At 31.4% G+C, this 26088-nt stretch overlaps 3 protein-coding genes across 8 annotated transcripts; 1 reads left to right on the plus strand and 2 right to left on the minus strand.

Moving 5' to 3' along the window:
- Positions 1 to 1155: 1155 nt before the first annotated feature.
- LOC129920875 (ankyrin-1-like) lies at positions 1156 to 9813 on the minus strand. 4 transcript variants are annotated; one of them, XM_056002365.1, is made up of 3 exons: positions 9238 to 9405; positions 9002 to 9108; positions 1156 to 4560 (listed from the first exon to the last, which is right to left on the minus strand). In XM_056002365.1, exon 3 carries the CDS (start codon positions 4513 to 4515, stop codon positions 1396 to 1398), a length of 3120 nt encoding a protein of 1039 aa, XP_055858340.1. In that variant the 5' UTR covers positions 4516 to 4560; positions 9002 to 9108; positions 9238 to 9405; the 3' UTR covers positions 1156 to 1395. The 4 variants fall into 4 exon arrangements, with proteins under 4 accessions (XP_055858340.1, XP_055858338.1, XP_055858339.1 ...); XM_056002366.1 differs by lacking the exons at positions 9002 to 9108; positions 9238 to 9405 and adding an exon at positions 9432 to 9813 and having other exon boundaries at positions 1661 to 1781; positions 1834 to 4560; XM_056002363.1 differs by lacking the exons at positions 9002 to 9108; positions 9238 to 9405 and adding an exon at positions 9432 to 9813.
- Positions 9814 to 11627: 1814 nt separating this feature from the next.
- On the minus strand, positions 11628 to 12913 carry LOC129920880 (tetratricopeptide repeat protein 19 homolog, mitochondrial-like). 2 transcript variants are annotated; one of them, XM_056002374.1, is made up of 3 exons: positions 12826 to 12913; positions 12027 to 12735; positions 11628 to 11968 (listed from the first exon to the last, which is right to left on the minus strand). In XM_056002374.1, coding segments are annotated over exons 1-3 (963 nt in total). In that variant the 5' UTR covers positions 12828 to 12913; the 3' UTR covers positions 11628 to 11716. The 2 variants fall into 2 exon arrangements, with proteins under 2 accessions (XP_055858349.1, XP_055858348.1); XM_056002373.1 differs by lacking the exon at positions 12826 to 12913 and having other exon boundaries at positions 12027 to 12819.
- A 1684-nt stretch (positions 12914 to 14597) lies between these two features.
- Positions 14598 to 23968, plus strand: LOC129920881 (uncharacterized). Of its 2 annotated transcripts, none has more exons than XR_008773405.1 (4): positions 14598 to 16219; positions 16284 to 16365; positions 20886 to 21175; positions 23845 to 23968. XR_008773405.1 is itself a non-coding variant. In XM_056002375.1 (4 exons), exons 1-4 carry the CDS (start codon positions 14997 to 14999, stop codon positions 23854 to 23856), a joined length of 1434 nt encoding a protein of 477 aa, XP_055858350.1. In that variant the 5' UTR covers positions 14598 to 14996; the 3' UTR covers positions 23857 to 23964. The 2 variants fall into 2 exon arrangements, 1 of the variants encoding a protein (XP_055858350.1); XM_056002375.1 differs by having other exon boundaries at positions 20886 to 21002; positions 23845 to 23964.
- The last annotated feature ends 2120 nt before the right edge of the window (positions 23969 to 26088 follow it).

The raw sequence follows: 26088 nt of genomic DNA on the forward strand, positions 1-26088 counted from the left end.
ACTTTTTTGATTGAAAAATAGGCTATTTTTTCAAATTAAATTAGTCAAAAATCCAAAAATTCACTTTTTGCTCAAAAAACATTTTTAATAGATAGAAAACATAACAAAGCAGTTTTTAACCAAGTTTTGGTAAAATCCAACCATTTTTGTAAAAGATAAAAATAAAAAATCAAAAAATCGTATTTTTGCATTTTTTCCAATATTTTTGAGGTTATAGAAAAAAATTGTTTGAGTAAAAGTTGTAGACATTTATACTACCTACAACTTTTGCATTTGACTTTTTTCGATAGGACGTCTAGTTTTGACAGAAATCGTAAAAAACCATGATTTTTGACACCCACCCCACTTTTTCGCCCACCCACCCCCTTTCCCCCAATTTTTTTGTGGGCAATTTATTTTTCCCCTTTCATATACCATTTATCCTAAATTTTCCCACCACCCATATGCTGCTAATAATTTGTTCAACTTTTGCCCTCTGAAAACCGGATTGGCACTGGTCTATTTGGGAAAGAGGGGGCAGCTTTTGGAAAGAGCGATAAAAAATATCAAAAGTCTTTTTTTTACTGCAGTAAAATTTAACAGTGACAACCCTTTTGTAAAACATATGATAAACAATTGGACAAAAGGCGATCAGCGACCTCTAAATATTTAAAACGCCGACATTTTCACATTGTTTTTTTTAAATAGGTTAAACTAAAAAGCTGTAAGCATCGAAATTTAGAGACATTTTTTCGAATAATTTTAAGATTGTGCTTCCAATTTTCAACAGAATCAGAGTTTTTAAGAACATTTACGAAATCTCAGTGTGATTGATAACCTTACGAAATTACTACAAGAAAGAAAACACAATTTTCATCTGTTACTTAATTAATTTTAATTAAAAATAAACAAAAAAACAAACAAACTTCAATAGCAAAAATAACATTAGAAAAAACAACTTAAAATATTTTGAAACATTAACGCAATCTCAGTCCAATTTCTTTTTTAAAATACTGCAAGAAAGAAAACATCATTTAACTGTTTTAATTTAATAAAAAATAAACAAAAACGCAAAACTTCAATCGTAAAAATAACGTAACGAAAAATAAATAAAAATATTTTGAATTCTACAAAAATACATACATAAATAGTAAAATATCAATCAAAAAAAAAAAAAAAAACAACTTAAAATATTTTGAAACATTAACGCAATCTTAGTCTAATTTCCTTTTTAAAATACTGCAAGAAAGAAAACATCATTTAACTGTTTTAATTTAATAAAAACTAAACAAAAACACAAACAAACTTCAATAGTAAAAATAACGTTAGGAAAAATAAATAAAAATATTTTGAATTCTACAAAAAAAAATACATAAATGTACATAAATAGTAAAATATCAATCAACAAATTGTTTTCTATAAATCTGTGATAGTTTTTAGATCTTTATTATCCAAATAATTAAGTATTTTTTCACAGCAAACATATGGCAATTTAATATAATTTTCACAAAATTCATGGCTCAATTTAAGCAAAATAACTCTATCTGTAGCTTTTTTTTTGTTACGCTCAATTAATTGACCATAAATTGGGTATCTGTGCACATTAAAATTGTACAATACTTCTTTATTTCGAAAATATCTTACCAATGAACTAGTATTCTTCGTCAAGATATCATACAAAGACAATTTATTTCCAAATTTCGTTGTCTTTAACTTTGTTATTTCTACGGCACAAATATTCTCGTACCATTTGGAATCAAACCCTTGTATTGCAAGTTGATTTTTGTTATTTATGAAGATATCTACGTACTTTAACATAGTTAAATGAAGTTTGATAACATATAATGAACATACTCCTGCGCCCCAAGAAGTTTCGTTATTACCATAGTCAACATAATTTCCAGTAGAACGAATGAATCCAAGGACTAAATCAATAGGTGATTCATTGTTGTATGTTTCTATATTGACGTCTGACCCAAAATTTAGAAGGAATTTCACGTTTTCGTACTTTCCATATGTACAAGCTATGTGAAGAGCTGTTTGACCTTCTTTATTTATTTCATCAATATCAGCTCCTTGATATACAAGTCGGCGTACAACATATACACTGCTTTCAGCTGCAGCCACATGAAGTGGTGTCGAACCGTTAATGTCTCTGGCACAAATATTGGCGCCTACGTGAAGTAAAATATATATGACATCATTATTACCTCCTTTTGCTGCCAGATGAAGCGGCGTTTGTCCATTTTGAATTTTATTATAAATATTTCTTATGTTCGATGGATTCCTTGATCCTTGAATTTCAGAAATATTCTTGCTATCCATATTTTCCGTAAAACACTCAATATTAGCTTTATATTTTAAGAGTATTTTGATAAGTTTTATGTGATTATTGAGACAGGCTAAATGGAGAGTTGTTAAACCGCAGCTTCTTGTCTTAGCATCAACATTCGCTCCATATTGAAGAAGCAATCTAGCTATATCTGCTCTATCATCAATTTTAACACACTTACATTCATTTACAGCGGTTATATGTAACGCTGTCCTTCCGAACTCATCAGTGCCTTCAGTATTTGCTTGATTTTGAAGTAAAATTTCAACAATATTTTTACAAACATTTTTACTGGCTAGGATAAGAAGCTCGGGCCATTTTTTAACATCTGCCTCATATTTCAACAAAAACTCGGTCATAACAAAGTTAGAGGTTTTAATGCTGTAAAATATTGGAACCTTTCCAAATTCGTCCATTTCATTAATATCAGCTCCATTAGCAAGTAGTAGTGTAATTGTCGAAAAATTATAATTTCTAACAGCAACATGTAATGGTTTGACATTTTTAAAGTCATGCAACAAACGGGGATTGAGTTCAAGAAAAATGTTCAAAATATCGTCATATCCTTTTCTTACAACGTTATACAATGAATCATCATTTATATCATTCAAGCTATAGGTGAACCCATAGTCAAGAAGACTTTTAATTATATTTTCGTTACAAAAATTCATTAATGCTACTTTAAGCGAACTTTTGTTGCTTTGGTTGTTCTTGTCTGGAAAAGAATTTTTTAGGATAACATCCACCATTGAAGTACATCCAAGGGAGACCGCTGTGTTGAGGATTGTATTGCCATTCATATCTTGGACATTAACATCTGCGCCATGGTTTAAAAGTAATTTAGCCGTTTCTGAATTAACTGTATTTAGAAGTGGTGTCATTTTGTTGTTTGCACAACAATTCACATCTGCATTGTAACGTAAAAACAATTTTATCATTTCAGTTTGCATATAAATAACAGATTTGTGAAATGGTGTAAATCCTTTATAATTTTTTGAATTAATCAATGCTCCATGGTTTAAAAGAAGTTCAGCAGCCGGTAAAAATCCTGCAATATGAAGAGGAGTTTCATCCAAACTGTTTTTTGCATCGACATAACTCCCATATTTTAAAAGCATTATAATACAATCTTGTTTATTATTTACTACTGCAAGGTGTAGTGCTGTGTATCCTCTACTAGAAGGTGAATTTACATCGGCTCCATATTCGCAAAGCACTTCAATTATATTGGAAAACCCTTTTTGAGCCGCAATATGAAGTGGTGTTATTTTTTTGCTATCTAATATATTGCCGGGTTCAGAATAATATTCTCTTCGAAAATAATCACAAACTGAATTGGCCAAAGCTCCGGCTTTTAAAAGTATTTTAGTAATGTCAATTGCACCACTGTCGACGGCAATATGGAGCGGGCTTATGCCAAGCTTATTGCCACAAAAATTGGCTCCTTTATTCAGAAGTAATTCAACGATTAATGCGTTCTTGTTCTTAACTGCACAGAAAAGAGGTGTTAATTTTTGTTTATCAAATGCATTTACATTGCTTCCTCTATTCAACATTTCTGTTACATATTCGACACTACCTTGTCTTACTGCACTATGTAGTTTTTTATTCAATGAACCTTGTTTTGTCTTTTTTATTGCTTTTTCTCCAAATAATTCACAATTTTGTGGAGTTATTTTGGAATTTTTCATATTGTGAGCGGAATTTTTAATGGAAATACCATCGCCTTTGACTTTTTTAATGATTTTATGTAAAATAGATTTAGCATGATCATTAAGATAAACCATGCCATTGTTTAAACCATAAACACTGGCACCATTTCTCAAAAGCATTTCAGCTATTTCCTTTTGCTCTCTAACAACTGCATAAATGATTGGAGTCCAGCCAATTTTATTTTGTACATTTAGATAAGCTCCTCGGTTTATTAACATTTGTATAATTTCTATATCACCGTTTTGCACAGCAAAATGAAGTGCTGTATTTGTGTGGTTTCTTTTGGGAGATTTACTATTTACCTTTGATCCGCTATTTAAAAGTAATATAGACAGTTCAGTATGATTATGCTCAATTGATTTGCGCAGAAGAGCATATCCTCCTGCCCATGGTTGATCATCAGACATTTTATTTTGATGCAAATACTCTTTTATGATTTCTAATTCTCCATTACGGATAGCTTTCATTAAATCGCTTTTTGTTGTATTCATTGTTAGTAACTAATTTTTTTCGATTAAATAGGTTTATGGTAAGTTCTGTAAAAAAAAAATTAAAAAACTTTATAAGGATCCAAAACTTTGTAGAAGCAGTTTAATACATTTTTAATTAATGCTGAAGTCATAAATGATTGAAAATATGTCGAGTAGTGCATAAACTGCTATGTAAAGTGAAATAGCATTCTATTGAGAAAAACTACGGTTCAAATTTGGGTTTTATGTTATGCTTTTTACAATTTTTTTTTCTTTGGGTATGTTGTCAAAATAAATTATGTTTTATCTTGATAAGCTTCCAATATTGTCTTTTTCTTTATTTTTTTCTAGTACAAAATGTTAGTTTTTGGCTATTTTAAATCCAACCTATCGCTTTTTCCGGAGGAAAAAAGTACCCCGGAAGAGAATTTTCCTATGGCGGATCTCCCACGAACTTTTTTTTCCTACCAAACAAATCTTACTAATATTCAAATGCTTGAATCGTTTTCGAAATTAATTTGAGATTAACAACGAACTGCCAGCTCGACAAAATTTATCGACACTCTGTAATTGAGTCGGTAATATGGTTTGAGTTGGTTCAAGATGATTTGATTTTATTTATTTACAGAACGAGAATCGCTTTTTTTATACTATGCACGAATGAACAAAAAGTGAAAAAATGCACTAAAAAAACAGACACATTTTGAGGAATTCACTTTAAATCGCTAATTGACTCCAAAAAGTCTGGATTTGGAAATGCCATTCTTTGGAATAATTGAGAATCGTTTTCAGTATAGACATTTTGGAGTGGATATTGTTTCCATAAATGGATAATTTGAGTCTAGTCCATGCCTTATCAATGCCAAGCAGTCATCAAAAATATTAACATTAACATTTAAAAAAAAACCGTTAGTCTTGAACAGACGAAATTTACATAAATTTTTGATATTTTTTTATGAATTAAAGATTATTATTTTGCGTTATATATTTAAATTGATAGTAAACAAATATATAAAATGATTTTTTTTTTCAGTTTTGTATTACAATATGTTAAAAATAAAAAAAAAAATCCGGAATGTTTTAAACAATTTTTAAAAATGAAAAAAAAACAAAAATAATAATAATAAAATCCGGAATGTTTTATTGGAACATCAAAACAAAAACTTAAAAAAGGAAAGATGGACACAAATCTGATGTGAGAAACGGAAATTCACAAAAAAACGGTACTTTGCGTTTAGAAGAAGATCATAGACCAAATTTTAATAGTGTAAAAATCTTACAACAAAAAAACATTGTTCTAAACGAATGCTTTTAGAAATGCTTCACATACAAAAGAACGAGAATGTTGTAATCAAAAGATCTGATTACGATGATCTTAGTAGTACACTAGCCCAAAAAATTAAGGGAACCAAAAAAAATTGTGATTTTTTTAGTGATTTTCGATAGGCTGTATCTCAGTAAAAAATTATCGCATCATGACAAAATAAAAAGCATGTGAAAGCTCTATTCTAGTTTTAGAATTAAGCTTTAAAATATTTTTCTTCTAACGGTAAAATAGCTAAATCGTTGGAACTGTTCAAAAACCAAAATTTTCCAATTTTTTTTTTGTTTTTACTTTTCATGCCATGGCATTATTGAGTAGTGCGTTTTGAACAGCCGACTTTTTTAGTTTTCGGTTTGCAACTGCATTTTTATGTCAGTTTTCTTATCAAAAAAAGAAAAAGCTTGTAAGAACTAAAAAAATAACATCAAAAATGCGTGCAAGTCCGTGTGCAAATAGGAGTAGACTTGACTTGGAGTAAATCCGGAGTACTTCGTAGTATTACAACTACTATCTATCTAATTACTGCGGAGTAAAATATGTTGTAACCTTTTGTGGTGTGAAGGTACTACAGGAGTCAAAAGCAGGGGATATGAAAAAATTTGTGACGTCAGCTATGTTTGGATGCAACATTGAAGAGGTGTTAACTCTGAATATAAATCTCACTTTTCGTATTAATTGGTCTTGTGGGGCTTCCGCCATTTTGAAAAACGCGTACGTCTCAATATCTCGATAGCGAATTGTCGCACAGAAAATGTTCAACGAACTTTCTTATTGGAAATATCGTTATTGGAAATACGTCATTTTCTTATATGACTAATATTTTTAAAGATACATAAAGATACACCACAAATAGTTTTATTTTATAACCGTTAGTTACATATGTGGGAAATAACCAAAAATTATATAGGTACTTTGTGGCGCCCTAACACTGAGAGTATAACTTTTATACGAAAATGGTGTATGAGAGAAATAAGCAAGTTATATTTCCAATCCAAAAGGTTCTTGCAAATTTTATGGCGGACATAAGACCAATTAATACGCAAAGTGAGACTTATATTCAGAATAACCCTATCTGTGGCGTCCAAACTTGGCTGACGTCACAACAATTTCAGATTTTTCCTCATTGACGGAAATATGCACAAAACCTCAAAAAGTTCAAAAATAAGTTAAAGGGGATAGGTACTCTCAGAAGAGTGAAGAAAAGTGACATAATGTAAATTACGTGTTCACTAACTTCCAAACAGAGGCATATCGTGTGAAGGCTTTTATATACGATTTTTTGCGCTTTTTATATGACCTCCAGGCCCGTAGCCAGAGTTGATTTTAAGGTAGGGAAACGATCTTATCAGGTAGGGCATTGGTAATCGTTTAATTTTTTTTTCTCAGTCAGTTCGTTGAATTTGAATATAAAAATTAAATTTTTGTGTGCTGCACTCGGCTCCGCCAAATTAGGACCCAAGAAAAAGGCCCCAAAAGAAAAAATGAAATAAAACCCCAAATTGGAGTATTTTTTCGAATTGAAATTAATAATGGTGCCCCAATGAAATAAGGCCTTAACTTGGAGGCTGGTTATAGCGACCAGGAAAATGAATCCGGAAATGGAGCAATTTTATTTTTTGTTTAAATTCTATACATTTGTTTTTCGTGCCAGCTGATTGACATTTGAAACAAAATGAAACAAATCGTTCCCGTGAAGTGTTTCAAATTTTTCCTGTTCCACTGAATACGAACCATATTTTCGTATGTATTTCAGTCAGGAAAAAAAGAGAGAGTATGTAGATTTTGTGTGTGTCAATACTGACGTAAGTTCTCCTGATCGCTATAAACGAGCATTAGGAAAAAATATTCAATATAATAAAGCTTCTTTCTTTTCTGACGCTATAACTGGCGGCGCCTTCTTTATACCTTTGAAAGACTATTTAGTTTAGCATTTTCATGAAAATTATGGTAAAAGGTAAGGCTCCAAATTGTTTTTAAAATAAAATGAAAGTAAGCCCCAAAAAAGTGAGGCAAGGAATTTTGAAAGCTAGAGTAATTTTGAAGGTGCGAAATCTTTATAAGTTGGGTATTTTTAAAGCTAGAACTAGAGTCCTTGAAAGTAGGACATGTTCATAAATAGGGCATATGTTAAGGTAGGACATTTTTGAGACTGAGTTTTTAAAGTTGGAGCATTCTTGAAGTTACGCCATTTTTAAAAGAAGGGTGAATAAAACTTAACAGCAAATAAATATAACAGAAGATATGATTTTTTATGGAATATAAAGTGTAAACGTGAAACGCATACAAATGTTAAAAAAAATTTAAAACAGCCGAATTTTCATGTCTCTGGGTTTTTTCTTTCTCACAAATTAAATAAAGTTTAAATTGGAGTCTATTGGAACTTAGAATTAGAAAGCGAGCAATTCGGGGCACTATGTAGATGTAAGCCAGCAGTCCAGAGATATGCCTAAGTTTAATACCGAATACCTGGGATAAAACACCTGCAGGCGTTATTGCACTGCACCTGCCGGAAGTGTTATTGCACTGCACCTGCAATAGCACTTGCGGCAATAACGCCTGCAGGTGTTATATCCCAAATCAAAACGAAATATTCCCTGCAGGCTTTTTTTCTTTTTAAAAGTGGCAATAACACAAACTTCGAAAAGGCAAAAAGCCCCACGGTTTTTTTTTTGTCACTCTGAATGTGAACAATAGACACTTTCACTACCAGTAACGAATATAAAAGCTGAGATAGGTATGGGGGGGAGGCATTCTGCACCCCTGCTTGGGCTCACTATAGGATTTGGGGTGGGGGCAAGGTTGGGTATGTACAGTTTCTTTTGATTTCCAAGAAACTTTTAAATTTTGCCCAAATCCTATGGTGTGCCCAAACAGAGGGTTGCAGGGAGTCAGCATGCCACCCCTTACATTCCTCAACGTTAATGGCGCGTATGCGCCTTATAAATTAGATCAGTTAGTATTGAACAAAAATTAGAAAAGGCTATAACACCCACAGGTGCAATTGCCATTTTAAAAAGGAAAGAAAGCCTGAAAGGGATTTTTCCTGCAGGGGTAATTGCCGAAGGAGTTATTGCAATGCACCGAAAACAAAATGGATGCAAGGGGGATGGCATATTAAATTAATTTTGACTTTAAAATAATTCTCGGAGCTTATAATCTAATAAATAACTAATTTACCTTTACCTTCATGGCTCTTACAAAAAGGCTACAAAGCTTTATGGGATTTTAGCCAAATTGTATATCAAAAGCAGTTTGTTGATAAATGAGGAGCATTGTAAAGCTGCCGTGAGCTAGGAAAGACGTAAACATTGGGCTGAAGAGTACGTCATTTATTGAAATCAATTTAATTACAATAAAAATAAGTTGATGTTAATAAAATAATAATAAAATAAGTTAATTTGATGTTTTGAATTCATTACCATTTAATCAAGCCGGAACATACTCAGAATTTACACCTACGCGATCAACAAACTTTCATTTTAATTTAATATTACTGTATTTTTAGAGTTTAATAAAAAGATTCTTTGCTCAAAATTGTTTGGAAAACCAAATGAGATGTAGTAAAATAACAAATAATGTAATTTACAACTAAAAAACAATGAAACAAAATTACCTTTTTTCGTTTTTAAATCAACCGTAATCCGTTGCCGCCTGCTACATGTAGTGTTTTGCTTTTTTCTTTTGAATTTTACCACAGGCACAGCCACATTAGAGATGTGCTGTTGTGAAAATATTAAAAATCCAAACCGATAACATATATCGATTACGAGAATAGGTTTGTTCGGTGTATGCACTGCGAAAGGCTTGTTCCTTACTATGTTTATATGACTTGGTTTAAAGATCGGATTCAATCCAAATCGAAATTTCGAGCCATGTTTTATGATTATGCCAGATTGAAAAATTGGGAAGTTCGAACATTTGTCCTTGTTTTCTCTTTCTTTTTACAGTTTTAATTTCGACGTTTTAAAAACTGTGAAGAATAAAGGTATAACTACATTGGCTCAAAAAGTGAAAAAGTACAAAAGTGAAAATTTTCAAATGCATTTTTGTGTAGTTTTTCGGCCTGGAAAATTAAAACCAATGATGCAGAAAGCTTATTTTTTGGTCTAAAAAACAATTTGTATACTCTTTTTCACAAAACAATTGCGCTAGCTAGAAAAAAAATATTTTCACTTTTGTACTTTTTCAAAAAGTGGTGTATGTAGTTAAGCCTTAAAACAAGCTCCCTAGGTCTGATTTTGGTTCTTTTTTAATAAAAATATGGAACCTGTTAAATTTTAAGGCCTGGTACGCAGATCGAGCTAAATTTTAGCCGAGCTAAAACTCCCATACATGTTATCGATAATTTGTATGAGATTCTTTTTAGCTCGGCTAAAATTTAGCGCGATCTGCATACTAGGCTTAAAGATTGGGATGAAATCCTCTCAGAAAAAGAAAAATTGTTCAAAAGTACCCAAAGCACTTTTTGGTCAAAATTCTCTGCTTCTTTTTCAATGTCAAAAAAAGTAAACAAACGAAAAATATCAAAACATTTTAGCGCAAATTTTCAAACATTTAAACCGTACTTTAAATCTACTACTATTTCTTAGGAGTATCTTATAGGGGGATAACAGGTGCGATGGAGAATTCTCTGTAAGCATTGTATAAAGCTTCTCTGGAGCTCTGTTTAGTATCACACTATAATGATGTTGGGAAGTGCTTATAGTAGGCTAAAAATTTTCGATAATTTGTATGGGAGCTAAAATTTAGCGCGAGCTGCGTACCCAGGCCTAATCTAGTACTATCATCTACTCATGCTCTTCTTCCCAAGATACGATTTGTATTCAATGCGTTGAAAGTGTGTTCCATTGAAAATCGGTAGAAAACTACTAGTAGTACTTTGCCACTTTCCAATTGAACGGGGCCAATATAATGACGTTAGTTGGAAAGTGTTTGATTTTTCTTCAAGCCTGGTTCGCTGTTCGCGCTAAATTTTAGCCGAGATAAAATTCCAATACAAGTTATCGATAATTTGTATGAGATCGTTTTTAGCTCAGATAAAAATTTTCCATAATTTGTATGGGAGCTAAAATTTAGCGCGAACAGCGTACCAGGCTTCACACTTAAAAATTCTCAAGTGCGTTATTGTAATTATTTTTTGCCGCAAAAGTGGGAAATTTACAAAAGTACAAAATTTTATTGTAAAACAAATTTTTTCAAGCGCAATTTCTTTTTGAAAATAACTACAAAAAATGTTTTTTAAAGCCTGGTACGCAGATCGCCCTACATTTTAGCCAAGATAAAATTCCCATACAAGCTATCGATAATTTGTATGGGATTCATTTTATGCCGGCTAAAATGTATCCATAATTTGTATGGAAGCTAAAATTTAGCTCGATCTGCATAGTAGGCTTAAGTGCCTGGCTACACAGTGATTTTTCAATCGATTGAAAAATCACATGCGGTGGCTACACACTGTTGTGCCCAATCACGTTCCACTTTTACATTTTCTAGGAACAAATGTCAAAAAGAGGAAAAAATTTGCAATGGAACTGTACTGCCCTCAGAAAATTCAGTTCCCTTCGTGAGCATCTTCCCCCTTCACTCCTCATCCCTCTTGCCTACAAACTCACTGCTTAGGCGATTGAAAAATCACCGTGTAGCCAGGCACTAAAGCAGTGTTAAAGCAGTGTGTCCCAAGTATTACAGTTATCTTACTTGTGCTTACCCGACAAACAATTTTGGTTCTATAAAGCCTTACAGATGCAATTGTTGCTTCTGTAAAGCATTATAGAAGCAAAATTGTTAGTAGGGTAGATAATATTTCTTTCGCTTTCCTACAAGAGAATGGGAATTTTCTAAAGGTCTTGCAAGTTTTTATTGCACTTGTTAATATGGAAAAATGGAAAATTATTTAAACTATGTCAAGATTTTCAGTTTTCGTAGCTCGTCTAAACACTTTAGACCCTCTTTTTTTGCTATTTCATTTCCTTCATGCGATGCTAGTTCATGTCCAGTTTGACACCAAAATAAAGCACTTTCATATATTTCTTTTTGAAGGAATATTAAACCCACTTGAACAATAAATATTGGTAGATCTGTATTGTCTGGGTCTTCAACTAGACAAATTTCTATAGCAGAATATAGATAATGAAGAGCCGCATCAAAGTCCTAAAAAAAGTCTCATTTTATTTTTTATAATAAAAAAGAAGGAAACAAAAAACCTTACATTCAATTTTGCCGATACATTTGCAATGTTATGCAGCACAACCATTTTTTGAGACGGAAGAATGTTTGTTGTTTTCAATATTCTTTCCCAACATTTTGTGTATTGTTTTCGGGCACGCTTAAAATCCTGTTGATCAGCCAAAAGTTTTCCGTACCAAAATAAAGCAGTTATGTAAATTGCATTCGATTCCTCATCGATTTGTTTCTGACCTTCCAGTTTTTTCTCCTGCACACGTATGCAATCTCGAAAACCATATTCTGACATCTCTAAACTACCAAGCAACTGATAAATCCGTGCTAGTTTTAATTTGAATGTAACAATACTATTATGAGTTTCTGGATAACCCAATTGAAGAAGCCTTTCGATGAATTTAACCAAAACATTTTCAGCTTCATAAAAGTCACCCTCACTTAGAATAATGGATGCTAGTAAATCACACAAAGAGGAAACATTTTCATAAGCTTCATTTTCATCTGCCAACTTAATAGCATTGTCCAATAAGATTTTTGCTTCTTTAAGCTTTCCATTGTGAATAAATTCCTCTGCTTGTTGAATTGATTGTGTAATTTGATTCTCTGCAACAATTTTAGTTTTAGAATCTAATTCATCCGAATTTCGTTTTATTAGCCAAGAAATAAATGCAGTTGTTGCAAATTGGGTAGGACTAATTTTGATTGTAACTTTCTGATAATGAATTTTTTGGTATGCCCTAAAAGAACAAGTATTATGAATTAAATTCAATATGATTGTTCTTACAAAGGTGCGAAATTTTGACATAATTTTTGAAAATTAATTTTACATTTTGTACAAATACGTCCAAGTAACTAAGTTTTTTTTTTTTTTAAGTTAACTTAAATAAATATGTAAATCATATTTTTTCTTTAAGAAGTGAATTAAAACTATTTCTGAGCTTTATGTATTTCTTTTCAAAACCTCGGAAAAAGGTTTTAATTCATTTGAATTAATTAAAAAAAATTTTTAAATTCACTCAACGAAAAAATTAATAAATGTTGTTAAAATTAATGAAAGAAAAAACTTAAAAAACAAAGAAAATTGGGTTTGATGCAAAATTGCGAAGAAACGATTGTCCACAGAAAAAAAAGTTTTGGGAAAACTAAAACAGTAATAAATTCTTGATTGGTTGTAAAAAAATCTTTCAAATCAGACGAAATTTGGCAAAGATAGAGCCAGTTAAAAAAAAGAGAGCAAAAACCATAAAAACCGTCATAAAGCCTAGTACGCAGATCGAGCTAAATTTTGGCTCCCATACAAATTATCAAAAAATATTTTGCTAGCTTAATAAATCGTCTACTCTTGCGTATGCGGTTTAAAAGAAGAAGAAAAAAAAACAACAATACAATACAAAAAAAGCACGCATACGCCACAGTGCATGTGCACAATGTGCAAAATACTGGTCAACAAGGTTTTTATTACAGCAGCCAAAATACATTTAGGTTTTTTGGGTGCTGAGCTCAAAGCCGAAGTCAGAAAAATTCTATCACTTCACGTTTTTGAGATATTCTTGTTAGAAAATCGAAAATGTCGCCAGTTTTTGAGGTTCCGTCTTAGCGTTTGGTTATTTGTTCAAGTTAAATTTGTAAAGATTTCTAAAAGAACTAAGTTTTGTCTTTCTAAATACATTTAAATCATATCTATTTTCTTCTTCGAGAAATCTCAAGTTGAAATCAGAGTTTGGATTCGAGCTCAGCACACAAAAAACCTATAGAAAAGTATTATTTTGGTTTCTGTAACAAAAAAAAAGTTTAATTTTGTTGACCGGTGTAATTAGAAATTACATCTTTGACCTGGATGCTACGCACTCTAATCGGAATTAAATAAACACTTGCACTCAATAATTGAACAAAATGTTCATCATCTTGCCTTTCCTTGTATTAGTAAATAAACAAAAAAAAAAAACATTTTTTTTTTTTCAAATAAGAATAAAAAATTTAAAAATATTTCTTCAAAATCGTTATTTTTGCTTATCTTTAATTAAAAAAAAAAAAACTAATAAATAAATACAAACCTTTCACAAAACAAAACGAATACAAATAATAGCATTTTTTACTATAGATATGGTTACTTATTAACCAAAAAGTCTTTTTCAGGAAATTTTTGGCTATCAAATACACAATCCTATAAACCAACTGTAGCGTCTAACCTCATTCATACCATATTTTTCCCCGGTGATATATTCAATAACACAATCATTCAAAAATGTATTTATATTTATACTTATAGGACAATACTGAAATATTTTGGTTTAACAAATATTTCATAAGCTGCGTTCCTTTGGGAAAATTTATAGGTACTGCTTAGTAGTTAAAACTGTTTTGAACTACTTTTTTAATAGAGTAAAGGTAGTTCAAAGTAACTGTAAGTAGTAGATAAATGTGCCCAAAGAAACGCATCTGCTATAACCAAAAAATATGTGTATTACATTATTAGGCTGTAACCGTTATTTAGAAACAAAATAGAGACAAATTTAATTTAAAAATAAAAAGCTTTAAGAACTTTTTCGTTTTTTTTTTTATAAAAATAGTGTCAACATCATTTTTCGGATATCCACCACAGTTATCGTTCATGATCGGATTAAAGAAGACATAGATTTTGTGCTAAGATTCTTTATTGAATATTTTTCACTAAATTCGGTAATTCCATAAAAAAACTTCGTGAATCCTAGCTAAATAATATATTTTGCAGTTTAAAATAAAATTATCTTAAAAAAAATTAACTTTTTCCGCAAAGTATCTATAGCAAAATATTTTTGTATCTTTGATGAAAATAAAACAGCAATGAGTGATGTAACGCTTGGGAAGATAGAGTGTGGTGAAATGCTATAGTAATATGTTCGCATAGAGGCTCCTATGTTTTTTTAGTGTTTATGTTTGGTTTGTTGTATTTTTATTTCAAAAACAAAACAAAAACAAACCCAAAATAAAAATATAAGCTTTCGGTGCAAAGCAAAGCATGGCTAAAAAATGCGCGATTCGTTCGCTCAGCGACAGTTCGTTGGCCGAATTGGCAAACGTTATAGTGTCAACAATTGGATACTCTATGCATGTTGACCTCGATCGTGACATTAGCATAACAATGGTTGAAATAAATTCATATCTAGAACTTGCTGGTGCTACTAGCAATATTTATCAGGATCTCTTGAGAGTAATCCTTGGATCTGATTATCTCGAAGCATCGATGAGATTTACTTGTCTGCAAATGCTCCTCAATTGCGGTGTTCAATTTTTAGTAACTGAAGTATTTCCATTTTCGTACTATGAGAAAATTTTACAAGTTATAGCTGCACAAGGCACAGGACTGCGCACTTTGAACTTGAAAGGTATTTGGGTAAAAGAGGAGCACATGCACTATATGTTTGACATAATGAAGAAATGTTCATATTTGACTAAACTTTATATTCCATACATTGCAAATGATGAATTGCTTGAAGTGATCGGGCGTACTTGTACGAAACTGCAGCTAATTGATATTTCTGGTGAAACGGATATTACCGAAATTGGTGTTGAATATCTTAGCAAAGGTGTTTCCTGCCAGCTACTGACTGTGGTCGATGTTGGCATGCCGGGCGAAGAAAATATTTGTTACTCGGACATTGCAATGATTTTAGAACATTGTCCAAATGTACAAACACTAGCAACATATTCGTATGTAGGGCCAGCGCTTAAATTTATATATGATAACATAGATGAAGATTTTAAATGCAAACTTAAGTACCTACATGATACTGGAACAGATACGGATACTCTGCGAGTGATTGTGAAAACTTGCCCAAAATTGGAGTCACTTTATCTAGATACTCCGAATAAGGGAATTCTGCATATATTGAAGAATACATTTTTGCGAAAAATTAAAATATACAAATTTCAATGCAAGGAGCTTATGAGTGCGTTGGAGATAATCGGGCGTAATTTGAGTCATTTGACAATGATCAAGGGAGATGGTAATCTTGATATTGGAAAACTAACATGGATTTGTCCGATGCTAATTGACTTGGATTGTTATATGATGGACACGATGTCATATGGTTGTATTCGAAAATTTGAAAAGCTAGAAGGCTTAGAGATGTTAAGTAGTCCAATGAATGAGAGTTCATTAAAAAGCTTTATTTGCAATTCAACTAGTTTAAAAAGACTTGCTGTCGATTCTGTTTCATTTAGCGATGAAGATATCACAAGGTGTGTTAAACAAAAAAGTGGATTCATAAAAAGTTCAAAATAACTTTTTTTTAAATGTTTGTAGCATTTTTGTGGAAAATGATTTCATGGAACTAGAAGATGTTTGGTTTACGTTGGCACCAAACTTAACGATTACTTCTATAGAGGTGAGTAAACTAACGAAATCATAAAAATGTATCAATGAATTCTCACAGTAAAAAATTGAATATTTTAGATTTAATGAAAGTCAATAATGCTACGTTTTTCCTATCACTTAAATTTGGATATGGGGTGTGTTTATGCTAACCCTTCTCTAAACCATTAAACCTTCTCTAAACTCCGTGATTTACCATATCTACTTTGTATGGTAAATTTCGTACAAATTATAAGAATTTAGAATGAATCTACATTTTTTTTAAGGGCTAGCGAATTTTGTGAAATTTTTTAAGTAGTTTTTAATAATAAACAAATTTAATCTGAATTTTGGAAGTAAAACCTAGTACACAACTGATGCCCGATTCACAATATTGCGAGACGACGAGACGAGAGCGAGACGAGATTTTCCTTGATGCCCCATTCAACAATATTGCGAGACGACGAGACGAGAGCTAGACGTTTTTTCTCAACGTTTTCGATTTAAAAAAAAAATCGTTTTAAAATCGTATGCAAATTCACAATACTGCGATTTTTTATTCTATAAAGTAAACAAAAATAAAAAAAAATAAACAAAATTTTTAAGAATCGAACTCCGGACGGTGAGATTACGAGGCACTCACCTTATCACCTAGGCTAACTCGAATTTAGAAATTATGAAAACTTTTATCCATATAAGCTGTCTAAAATATTTGAATATTAAAATTTCATTTTCGAAAAATCGTCGTCTCGTGGGTCCTTTTTCCAAATTTTCGGAATTTCAACGCAACGAGAATCGGAATATTGTGTATTGTTTCATATATTTACATTGTTTGGAAATTTTTAAAATCGTCAAGGAAAATCTCGTCTCGCAATATTGTGAATCGGGCATGATGATTTTAAAAAAATTCCAAATAATGATAATATATGAAACAATACACAACATTTGCGATTCTCGTTGCGTTGAAATTCCGAAAATTTGGAAAAAGGACGCACGAGACGACGATTTTTCGAAAATGAAATTTTAATATAAAAATATTCTTGACAGTTTATATGAATAAATTTCAATTTAATTCATATAATTTATAATTTAAAACATTCGAGTTAGCTCAGGTGAGAAGGTGATTGCCTCCCAACTTCTCCGTCCGGAGTTCGATTCTCAGTAAATACTGTTTATTTTTTTTTATTTTTGTTTACTTTATAGAATTAAAAATCGCAGTATTGTGAATTTCCATACGATTTTAAAACGATTTTTATTTAAATCGAAAACGTTCAGAAAAAACGTCTCGCTCTCGTTTCGTCGTCTCGCAATTTTGTGAATGGGGCATGAAGCGAAACGAAATTTTCCATACAAAAATAGCACAACGAAATCTTACACGAAGTAAATTTTTTTTTGTTTTTGCTTTAAGAATTATTTGTTTATGTTTTTTGTTGAATTTTTTTATTTTAATTTTTATGATTTTGACTTCGTTAACATGTTTGCTGTTGACTTTCAAGACTTACCAATTTTTCGTGGAATTTCCTGGAATCTTCGTGGTGAAAAAAATTTGAGAGTTTAACTTCACGACGTGAAGTATTTCACATGTTGATGTGCAAAATGTAGGAGTATCTCCCTCTAATCTCCTCCTCCAATATATTTTTTCGAACATGAATTTGAAAATTAAAAAAAATGACCTTGACTGCTTTCGAAACGTAATGTACTTATGTAAGCTAATTCTAATAACACTTGAATTGCCTACCATTGATGAATGTCAAATGTTCACAAGTGGAGATGTGTTCTTTTGTTCACTTCACCAGAAGTTGTATATGTTCTAGCAGTAGGCTTAAAAAAATCCCGTTCTAGCCGGAATTTGTTTAAGCCTAGTAGCTACTACACAGATCGAAATAAATTTTAGCTCCCATACAAATTATCGAAAAATTTTAGGCGAGCTAAAATGAAGCCTATACAAATTATCGATAACTTGTATGGGAATTTTATCTCGGTTAAAATTTAGCTCGATCTGCGTACCAGGCTTCACATAGGAAAAGTTGTTACAAGGATGCAATATTATTGTTCCTCGAAGCTTTGAAGAAATGAAAATAAGCTTAGACATATTCAATCTCCCAACGCTTCTCCAGCAATTCCTCTTCATTTTTCTTCAAATTGATTTCTTTAAACTTCTATTTCTATTGATCAGAGGGAATAAAATTTGTAATCGAATTTAGAACATTTTAACTGATTTTTTATAGCTTCTGCTTAAAACCTAGCAGACTGCTGATGTGAAACGAAAAATCCCATACAAAAACATCACAATGAAATCACAAACGCCTTTGGTTTCACAGTGAGCAGCTTGACAAACGATATTTTTACCTGTATCTAGGTTATTTGGAGAGTTTTTACTAATTTGTCAATTTATTATCCTACCATTGTAAAAGTTCTAGTGTAGTCTATTTTTAACCGATTTTAGTGCTTTCACCTGTTTAAGAAAAAAAAAATAAAAAGTATGCATTAAAAAAATTCATTTATATCGTTTTCGATTGGACGTCCAAAAGAGTCCGGAGGCATTTAGAAGCCTTTAGATACCGTTTTATTGGCATGAAAACGACAGCCAGAACGCTTCTCAGAAGAGAAATTCTCTTCTCGATTTCAAATCCGAATCCAATCAAGAAGCACTAATACATTTATACTTACATGCCAAAGAAACAATCATTGTTTTTTTCTGTTTTTCATTCATTTTTTTTTTGTTTTCTGCAATTAATTTGCTAATTTATTTTCAAACAAATAAATTATACTTTTAAAATATTTCACAAAACGAATTAGGTACAATTTTTTTTAAATATTAGTTATTTTTCAAGTCGTATGCCATGTTTGACATTTTAAATTTCACAGAAAAACAAACACAAACACAAAAAAACAAAATTGAGTGGAAGCGATTCAAACTGTTTTATTGGATTTCAGAATGAGTGAATCCTTGAGTGATTCCAATCGAAAACGACATTAATTTTCAACCCATTTCTATAAAAAGTACGTCATGTTTTTTTTTTTTTTGAAAAATAACACCGGCACACAAAAAAAAAAAAGTGTCATGTACCAGGAACCAGACCTATCTTTCTATATGTTTTTGGGCAGGCTGAATCCGAATTTGAAGTCCGTTTGGCCCCATCACCCTCCAGTTTTGAGCTGTGAGTGCATTTTGTTTGAATTTTTATGACTTTTTTGGAGTTTTTTGCATTTTTCTCAAAACTGAAGGGTGACCGGGCAAAACGGACTTGAAAATCGGATTCAGCGGTCCCAAAAACATATAGAAAGATAGGTCTGCTTCCTGGTACATGAAACTTTTTTTTTTGTGTGCCGGGTATGACAGCGACATGTCGCGACAGTGCTAGCACACAAAAAAAAAAGTTGTATGAACCAGAAACCAGACCTATCTTTCTATATGTTTTTGGGACCGCTGAATCCGAATTTCAAGTCCGTTTTGCCCGGTCACCCTCCAGTTTTGAGAAAAGTGTAAAAAAGACCCCAAAAACTACCTTTTTTTGAGATTTTTGCATATTACTCAAAACTGGAGGGTGACAGGGCCAAACGGACTTGAAATTCGGATTCAGCGGGTCCAAAAACATATGGAAAGATAGGTCTGGTTCCTGGTACATGACACTTTTTTTTTTTGTGTGCCGGTGTAATTATTGTTTAAAATTATAAATTAAAAGTACAAGTATTTATACAAAACTAGTGTCAAATAGGAAAATATAGAAACAAAAACAGGGGTAAAATTACGGCATACATTCGTTAACGTATAATCGCTATGTGCCCCTATCTTTTTCTACTTATTAAATAGAGACAGAAATAGTAAAATCGTCAACGTTTGATCGTAATCGTGTGCCGTGATTAGACCCCAGTATTTTTTCAGGTATATCAACTGCAACATTTTCATCAAATTTCTTTATTTATTTTTTATCGGGTTTAGCATCTTATTCGATTCAGAAAATTAAAAAATATTTTCCCTGAAATAATGTGTCGTATGGCCATGACATTGCATGAACATGCATTTTCTAGCTCTTTCAGCCGTCACCTCTTCACCTACTCTTGCCCTTGAAGTTTAATAAAAAACTACAAGGCATATTTTTGAAGATTTCGAACATTGAACGTTTTAAAATTTATTTTTGTGAAACATATGTATAAATAAAATTTTGAACACGTGAAATAGTGCAAATAATGTGAATTTCAACTTTGGCCTTGGTGCAAACACACAAAAATCGAAAGTTAATAACATTTGCACAAATTCTTCATCTTTTTTGACGCCAATAAACAGTACGCAGTTCGAGCTAAATTTTATCCGAGATAAAATTCCCATACAAGTTATAGATAATTTGTATGGGATCCATTTTAGCACGGATAAAATTTTTCGATTTTTTGTATGGATCAAATGCAAATTATCGATAACTTGTATGGGAATTTGATCTCGGCTAAAATTTAGCGCGAACAGTGTACCAGGCTTTAAGCGTTAATTATTTCAACAATAAATAAAAAAAAAACATACACACTCTTACTATTTTTTAAACTATTCCTTTATTGCAGATACTAATGGAACGTTGTCCGGAACTCCAAAGTGTTGGCCAGTTGAGTGGTTGGTCCTTGACACAAGACGATCTTGCACTTATCCGAGGATTGCTGAAAAGTGGAAATTCTTGCCTTGTACTTTCTCCTACAACTTTTTTTCCCTAACTCAAAATAACACCAAAATGTGTGAAAACTAACGGAATTTAGTAATAATATGTGTACATGAGTGTGCTTAAGCTTAAACGTTTATAAGCTGATACAAAACTTATTATATTGATGACTCTTTATCATAACCTTTATATTTAAAGGTAAAGTAACTCACATTATGATTAATAAGTATTTAATTAAAATTACCTAATTTTGTTGACATATTTTTGTATTGGTTCATTGAAATAGAAGTCAAGCGAACACTTGAAAAATATAATAAATACTTACTGTCATATTATTCACTCTGAACTTAGTTTGGAAAAGTGAATTTTAAATCCAAACACTTAAATCCAAACTTCATAAATCCAAGGATTTATATAACTTACGGCCATATTATTCAGCAGTTTAAAAAATAAAATTATAAAATTGTCAAATGTCAAAAATAAATCCAAATCCAAAATAGTTATCCCGATTTTAACTATGTATTTTCATAGTTAAAATCGGGATAACTATAAAAAAAAAATAGTTAAAAATGACTATTTTTTTCTCTGTGATTTCGATTTATTTTTGAAATTTCATTTTCTTTACATCCAGATGTATTTTTAAACTTGTGAGTAATATGGCCGTTATTGTTCATATTATTTATTCAGTCAAAATAAATTATTTAGTTTTCTATAATTTCCATTTATTTTTATTTCTCTTTTTCAAAATACTTCACAAAACAACTGAACACTATGCAAATGAATTTCACATCTGGATTTATAAAGTTAAACAGACCTCCAGACAGATTTAACAAGATTGGATTTAAGAAATTGGCTTTAAATTTGGATTTTAGTAGTGAATATTATGGATTTGGATTTAAATTTCTTTACATCCAGATGTGTTTTTAAGCTAGTGAATAATATGGACGTTAGGAACCAAAAAATATAAAAATATATCGAATGTGGGAATCTCGAGATCAATTTGTAATTACATAACATAATTTTAAATCATAATAATCAACGTTCAATCTGTCAGTTGGCCGGGTAATTTCACATTGTACAAATCCAAATATTATACCTACGTTAGGCAAAATTTGTATGTAGGTCTTCGCATTATTATAGTGACTACTGCAAGGCCTGCCTTTGCAACTCCTTTGGGATGTCCCCCCATTTTAAATCCTTTTTACGATGTTTAAATTCACAAGTGAAGTTTTTCTTCAAACATCTTCCTATACACAGAAAAAAGTTTAATTGATTTTCAATTAATAAATTTTTTGTTGTATGTGTTTGACCAATTCTTTTTAAATTCTTATTTATTTATGTTATATTAGGCTCTTTTAGTCTTTTTGTTTTTGGAATGCGAATAAAATAAAAACTGTATTCCATTCTTTTACCCAACGTTTCGTAAGAATTACTAACTTCTTCATTCAGGGGATTTTTGTTCTTTATTCAATACTTTTTTAATATTATCCTTTAATTTTTCACTATAATTTTGTGATTAATTTTTTAAATATTCTTCAATCATTCAAATGGGAATGAGCTTATGCTAAAACAAAATTCTAATTAAAAAAATGCTGCTGATTCATATTTCAATTTCTTTATACAGTGTATATTATAGGGCGTTCGTTATTATAAGAATCAAGGTCCTTAGTGGAAAAACTATTTCGAAACAATAAAAAAAAATGTTTGCAGATTTTTATTTTGACGCTAAATGACACCCCAAGAGGATTAATGTTTTTTCTCATTTGAGGCCATTTTTTTAGATAACGCCAAAGCCTCGAATTTGCATTTTTGGATTTTCACTTTAATGCATCATTTTACTTGTAATCGTTCCATCTATTCACTGCGTCGATCCCAATCTTGCATAATGTTGTCTAGAAGCCTAAACTTTATTTCCGATGCACGAGTTACCATAAGATTGCATGAGTAGAACCCGTTTTTCTCAAAACTACAATTTTGCAAATTCGTGGTTTTGGCTTTGTGCCCACGATATAGCCTTAGGCTTGGTACGCAGATCTAGCTAAATTTTAGCCAAGATAAAATTCCCATACAAGTTATCGATAATTTGTATGGAATACGTTTTAGCTCGGGTAATTTTTTTCAATAATTTGTATGGAAGCTAAAATTTAGCGCGAACTGCGTACCAGGCTTTAAAGTAAAAATGTTGGATGAGGTTCTTGTTTACAGTAAACACCGTTTTCAAAAAGGTATAAACCATCTTATTAGGGCAAGGGGTTAAGTCTAAGGCCTGGTACGCTGCTCGCACCAAATTTTAGCCAAGATAAAATTCCCATACAAGTTATCGATAATTTCTATAGGACTCATTTTAGCTCCCATAGAAATTATCGATAACTTGTATGGGAATCTTATCTCGGCTAAAATTTAGCGCGAGCTGCGTACCAGGCTTAAACATGCATTTTTTTTAGGTTTATTAAGGCCAGCATGTTTTATTTAAACAAGTGTGAAAAAAAAGTTTATGACCTGAATAAACCCCTGGTCCTGAAATATATACCTTTTTGAAAACTGTGTTTAATGTAGACAAGAACCTCATCAAACATTTTTTATTTTAAGGCCATATACAAAAAAATGGACTCATAAGGCATAAGTCAACACATACCTTTTTCACAGAGAAAAAACTTTAACCCTCTTGGGGCGCCACCTAGCGTTAAAATAAAAATCTGCAAAATTAGGGTATTTTTTGGTTTATTATTTTGAAATAGTTTTTCCACTTAGGAACTTCTCGAAAACTCCTGAAATAATGAACGCCCTAGTGTATATGTATGTAACTCACATGCAATTTTGTATCTTAATATTATTTAATAGATTTTTTTCATTTATTCTTCTTTCAGAGATTACAGTAGTTGAAAGCCTAAGGATATACTATACAACCAAAAACTGGCATGGACCAGAATATAATGTGATTAATGAGAACAATGTAAAGACAATAACTAAATAAAATAACAGACATTTTATAAAAAAAGAAAATATGTTTATTAGTTCAAAATTGCAAAAAATTATATTGAAGGACCAAGGAAAAAAGGCCGTGTATTCTTTTTGTTTAAATTTGATTCAAATTATCGTGACCTTTTTTGAAACTAGTTTGTTTTTCTTCGTAGGGTGGTCTTATTTGTTATTTTGATTCATTTAAATTTTGTCTTTTTTTAAAGAGGCGAAGATTTTGTGAGATTTTGAATAAACTAAAATTTTTAAAATCAGTTGAAGTTCTGCAAAAATAGAGTTTTATAAAGAAAACAACAAAAAACATAAAAGCCTAGAAACTCGACAACGAAGCGAAAACGATAAAATTATCTCATAAGTTTGGCGACATAAAAGCCTAGTACGCAGATCGAAATAAATTTTAGCAGAACTAAAATGTATCTTAGCTCCCATACAAATTATCAATAAATCTTAGCTCGGCTATTTTTTTTTTGATAATTTGTGTGGGAGAATAATAATTGGTGGAAGCATTTGGAAGCTTATGTCAAAATCCGTCATTATAGTTCTGCCTTTTAGTCTGGTACGCAGATTGACATTAATTTTAGCTCCCATACAAATTATAGTAAAATTTAGACGAGCTAAAATTTATCCCATACAAATTACAGATAGTTTGTATGGGATGTTTAGCTCGACTAAAGTTTAGCTCGATCTGCGTACTAGGTTTAACTCAGTACTCAGAAACTCGTCTGTGGTGGTAACTTTGGGACACCCTATGGAACCAAATTCAGAAGCAAAATTATTAGTTGGGTGGAACGTTAAAACTGGGAGCGGGTCAAAATTCTGACTTCAAAATTCGGATTTTCAAAATTCTGCTTCTTTTCTATTCTGTCTTTCAAAATTCTGCCAGCATTTTTTTTTAACAAAAAAATTCTGCTAATTCTCCTTTTTTTCATAGCATATGCTCATTAATGTTTTTTAGGTTAAAGCCTGGTACGCTGCTCGCGCTAAATTTTAGCTCCCATACAAATTATCGAAAATTTTTAGCCGAGATAAAATGGATCCCATACAAGTTATCGATAACTTGTATGGGAATTTTATCTCGGCTAAAATTTAGCGCTAGCAGCGTACCAGGCTTAATGGGATACATTTTAGCTCGGCTAAAAATTTTCGATAATTTTTATGGGAGCTAAAATTTAGCGTGAGCTTAACCTGTTAAAACTAAGTAGTGTTGAGCGACACCCTGCAAACCAAAACTCAGTATAGTTTGGTTGAAAACACAACCCACAAACAAAAAATATTCGGTAACTGCACACAGGGAAAAAAATAGTTATTCTGTAACTACATATTTGCATAGTCACTTTACAGAAACCAATGAAATTTTGCGAACAACTATTTTTAAACCGAAAATAGTTGCAAAAGCGTGGTACGCAGATCGAGCTAAATTTTAGCAGAGATAAAATTACCTACAAGTTATCCATAATTTGTATGGGATCAATTTTAGCTCGGCTAAAATTTTTCGATAATTTGTATGGGAGCTAAAATTTATCTCGAACTGCGTACAGCGTACCAGGCCAAAAAAAATGACTATTATAATAATCACATTCCAAAACAAAATAGTTAAAAAAAAACTATTAAAGTCTGGTACGAACATCGAGCTAAAAAATGGAGAATTTGGTTCAAAAAGAATTAAACCTGTTGTTCGTTTAATTTTTTTTGACAAAAGTTGCGAGCTAAATTTTAGCTCCCATACAAATTATCGAAATAATTTAGCCGAGTTAAAACTTATCCCTTACAAGATACAAATTATCGATAACTTGTAAGAGGAGTGAATCACCGCGTCTTCGGTAAAGCCTGGTACGCTGCTCGCGCTAAATTTTAGCTCCCATACAAATTATCGAAAATTTTTAGCCGAGATAAAATGGATCCCATACAAGTTATCGATAACTTGTATGGGAATTTTATCTCAGCTAAAATTTAGCGCGAGCAGCGTACCAGGCTTAATGGGCTTGAATATGGGAAAATGTGTTATATAAAGGCTGTAGTAAAAATAGGATAATATCAAAAAATTTGATTATTAGTATTGATTACACTGTGCTAGTTCAAAAAACCGACAGATGGCGCTCCTATCTACTAAAGATAATTCGACTATGCTGAAC

This window comes from Episyrphus balteatus, chromosome 1, assembly GCF_945859705.1.
Source record: "Episyrphus balteatus chromosome 1, idEpiBalt1.1, whole genome shotgun sequence".
In the NCBI taxonomy this organism is placed as follows: Eukaryota; Metazoa; Arthropoda; class Insecta; order Diptera; family Syrphidae; genus Episyrphus; species Episyrphus balteatus.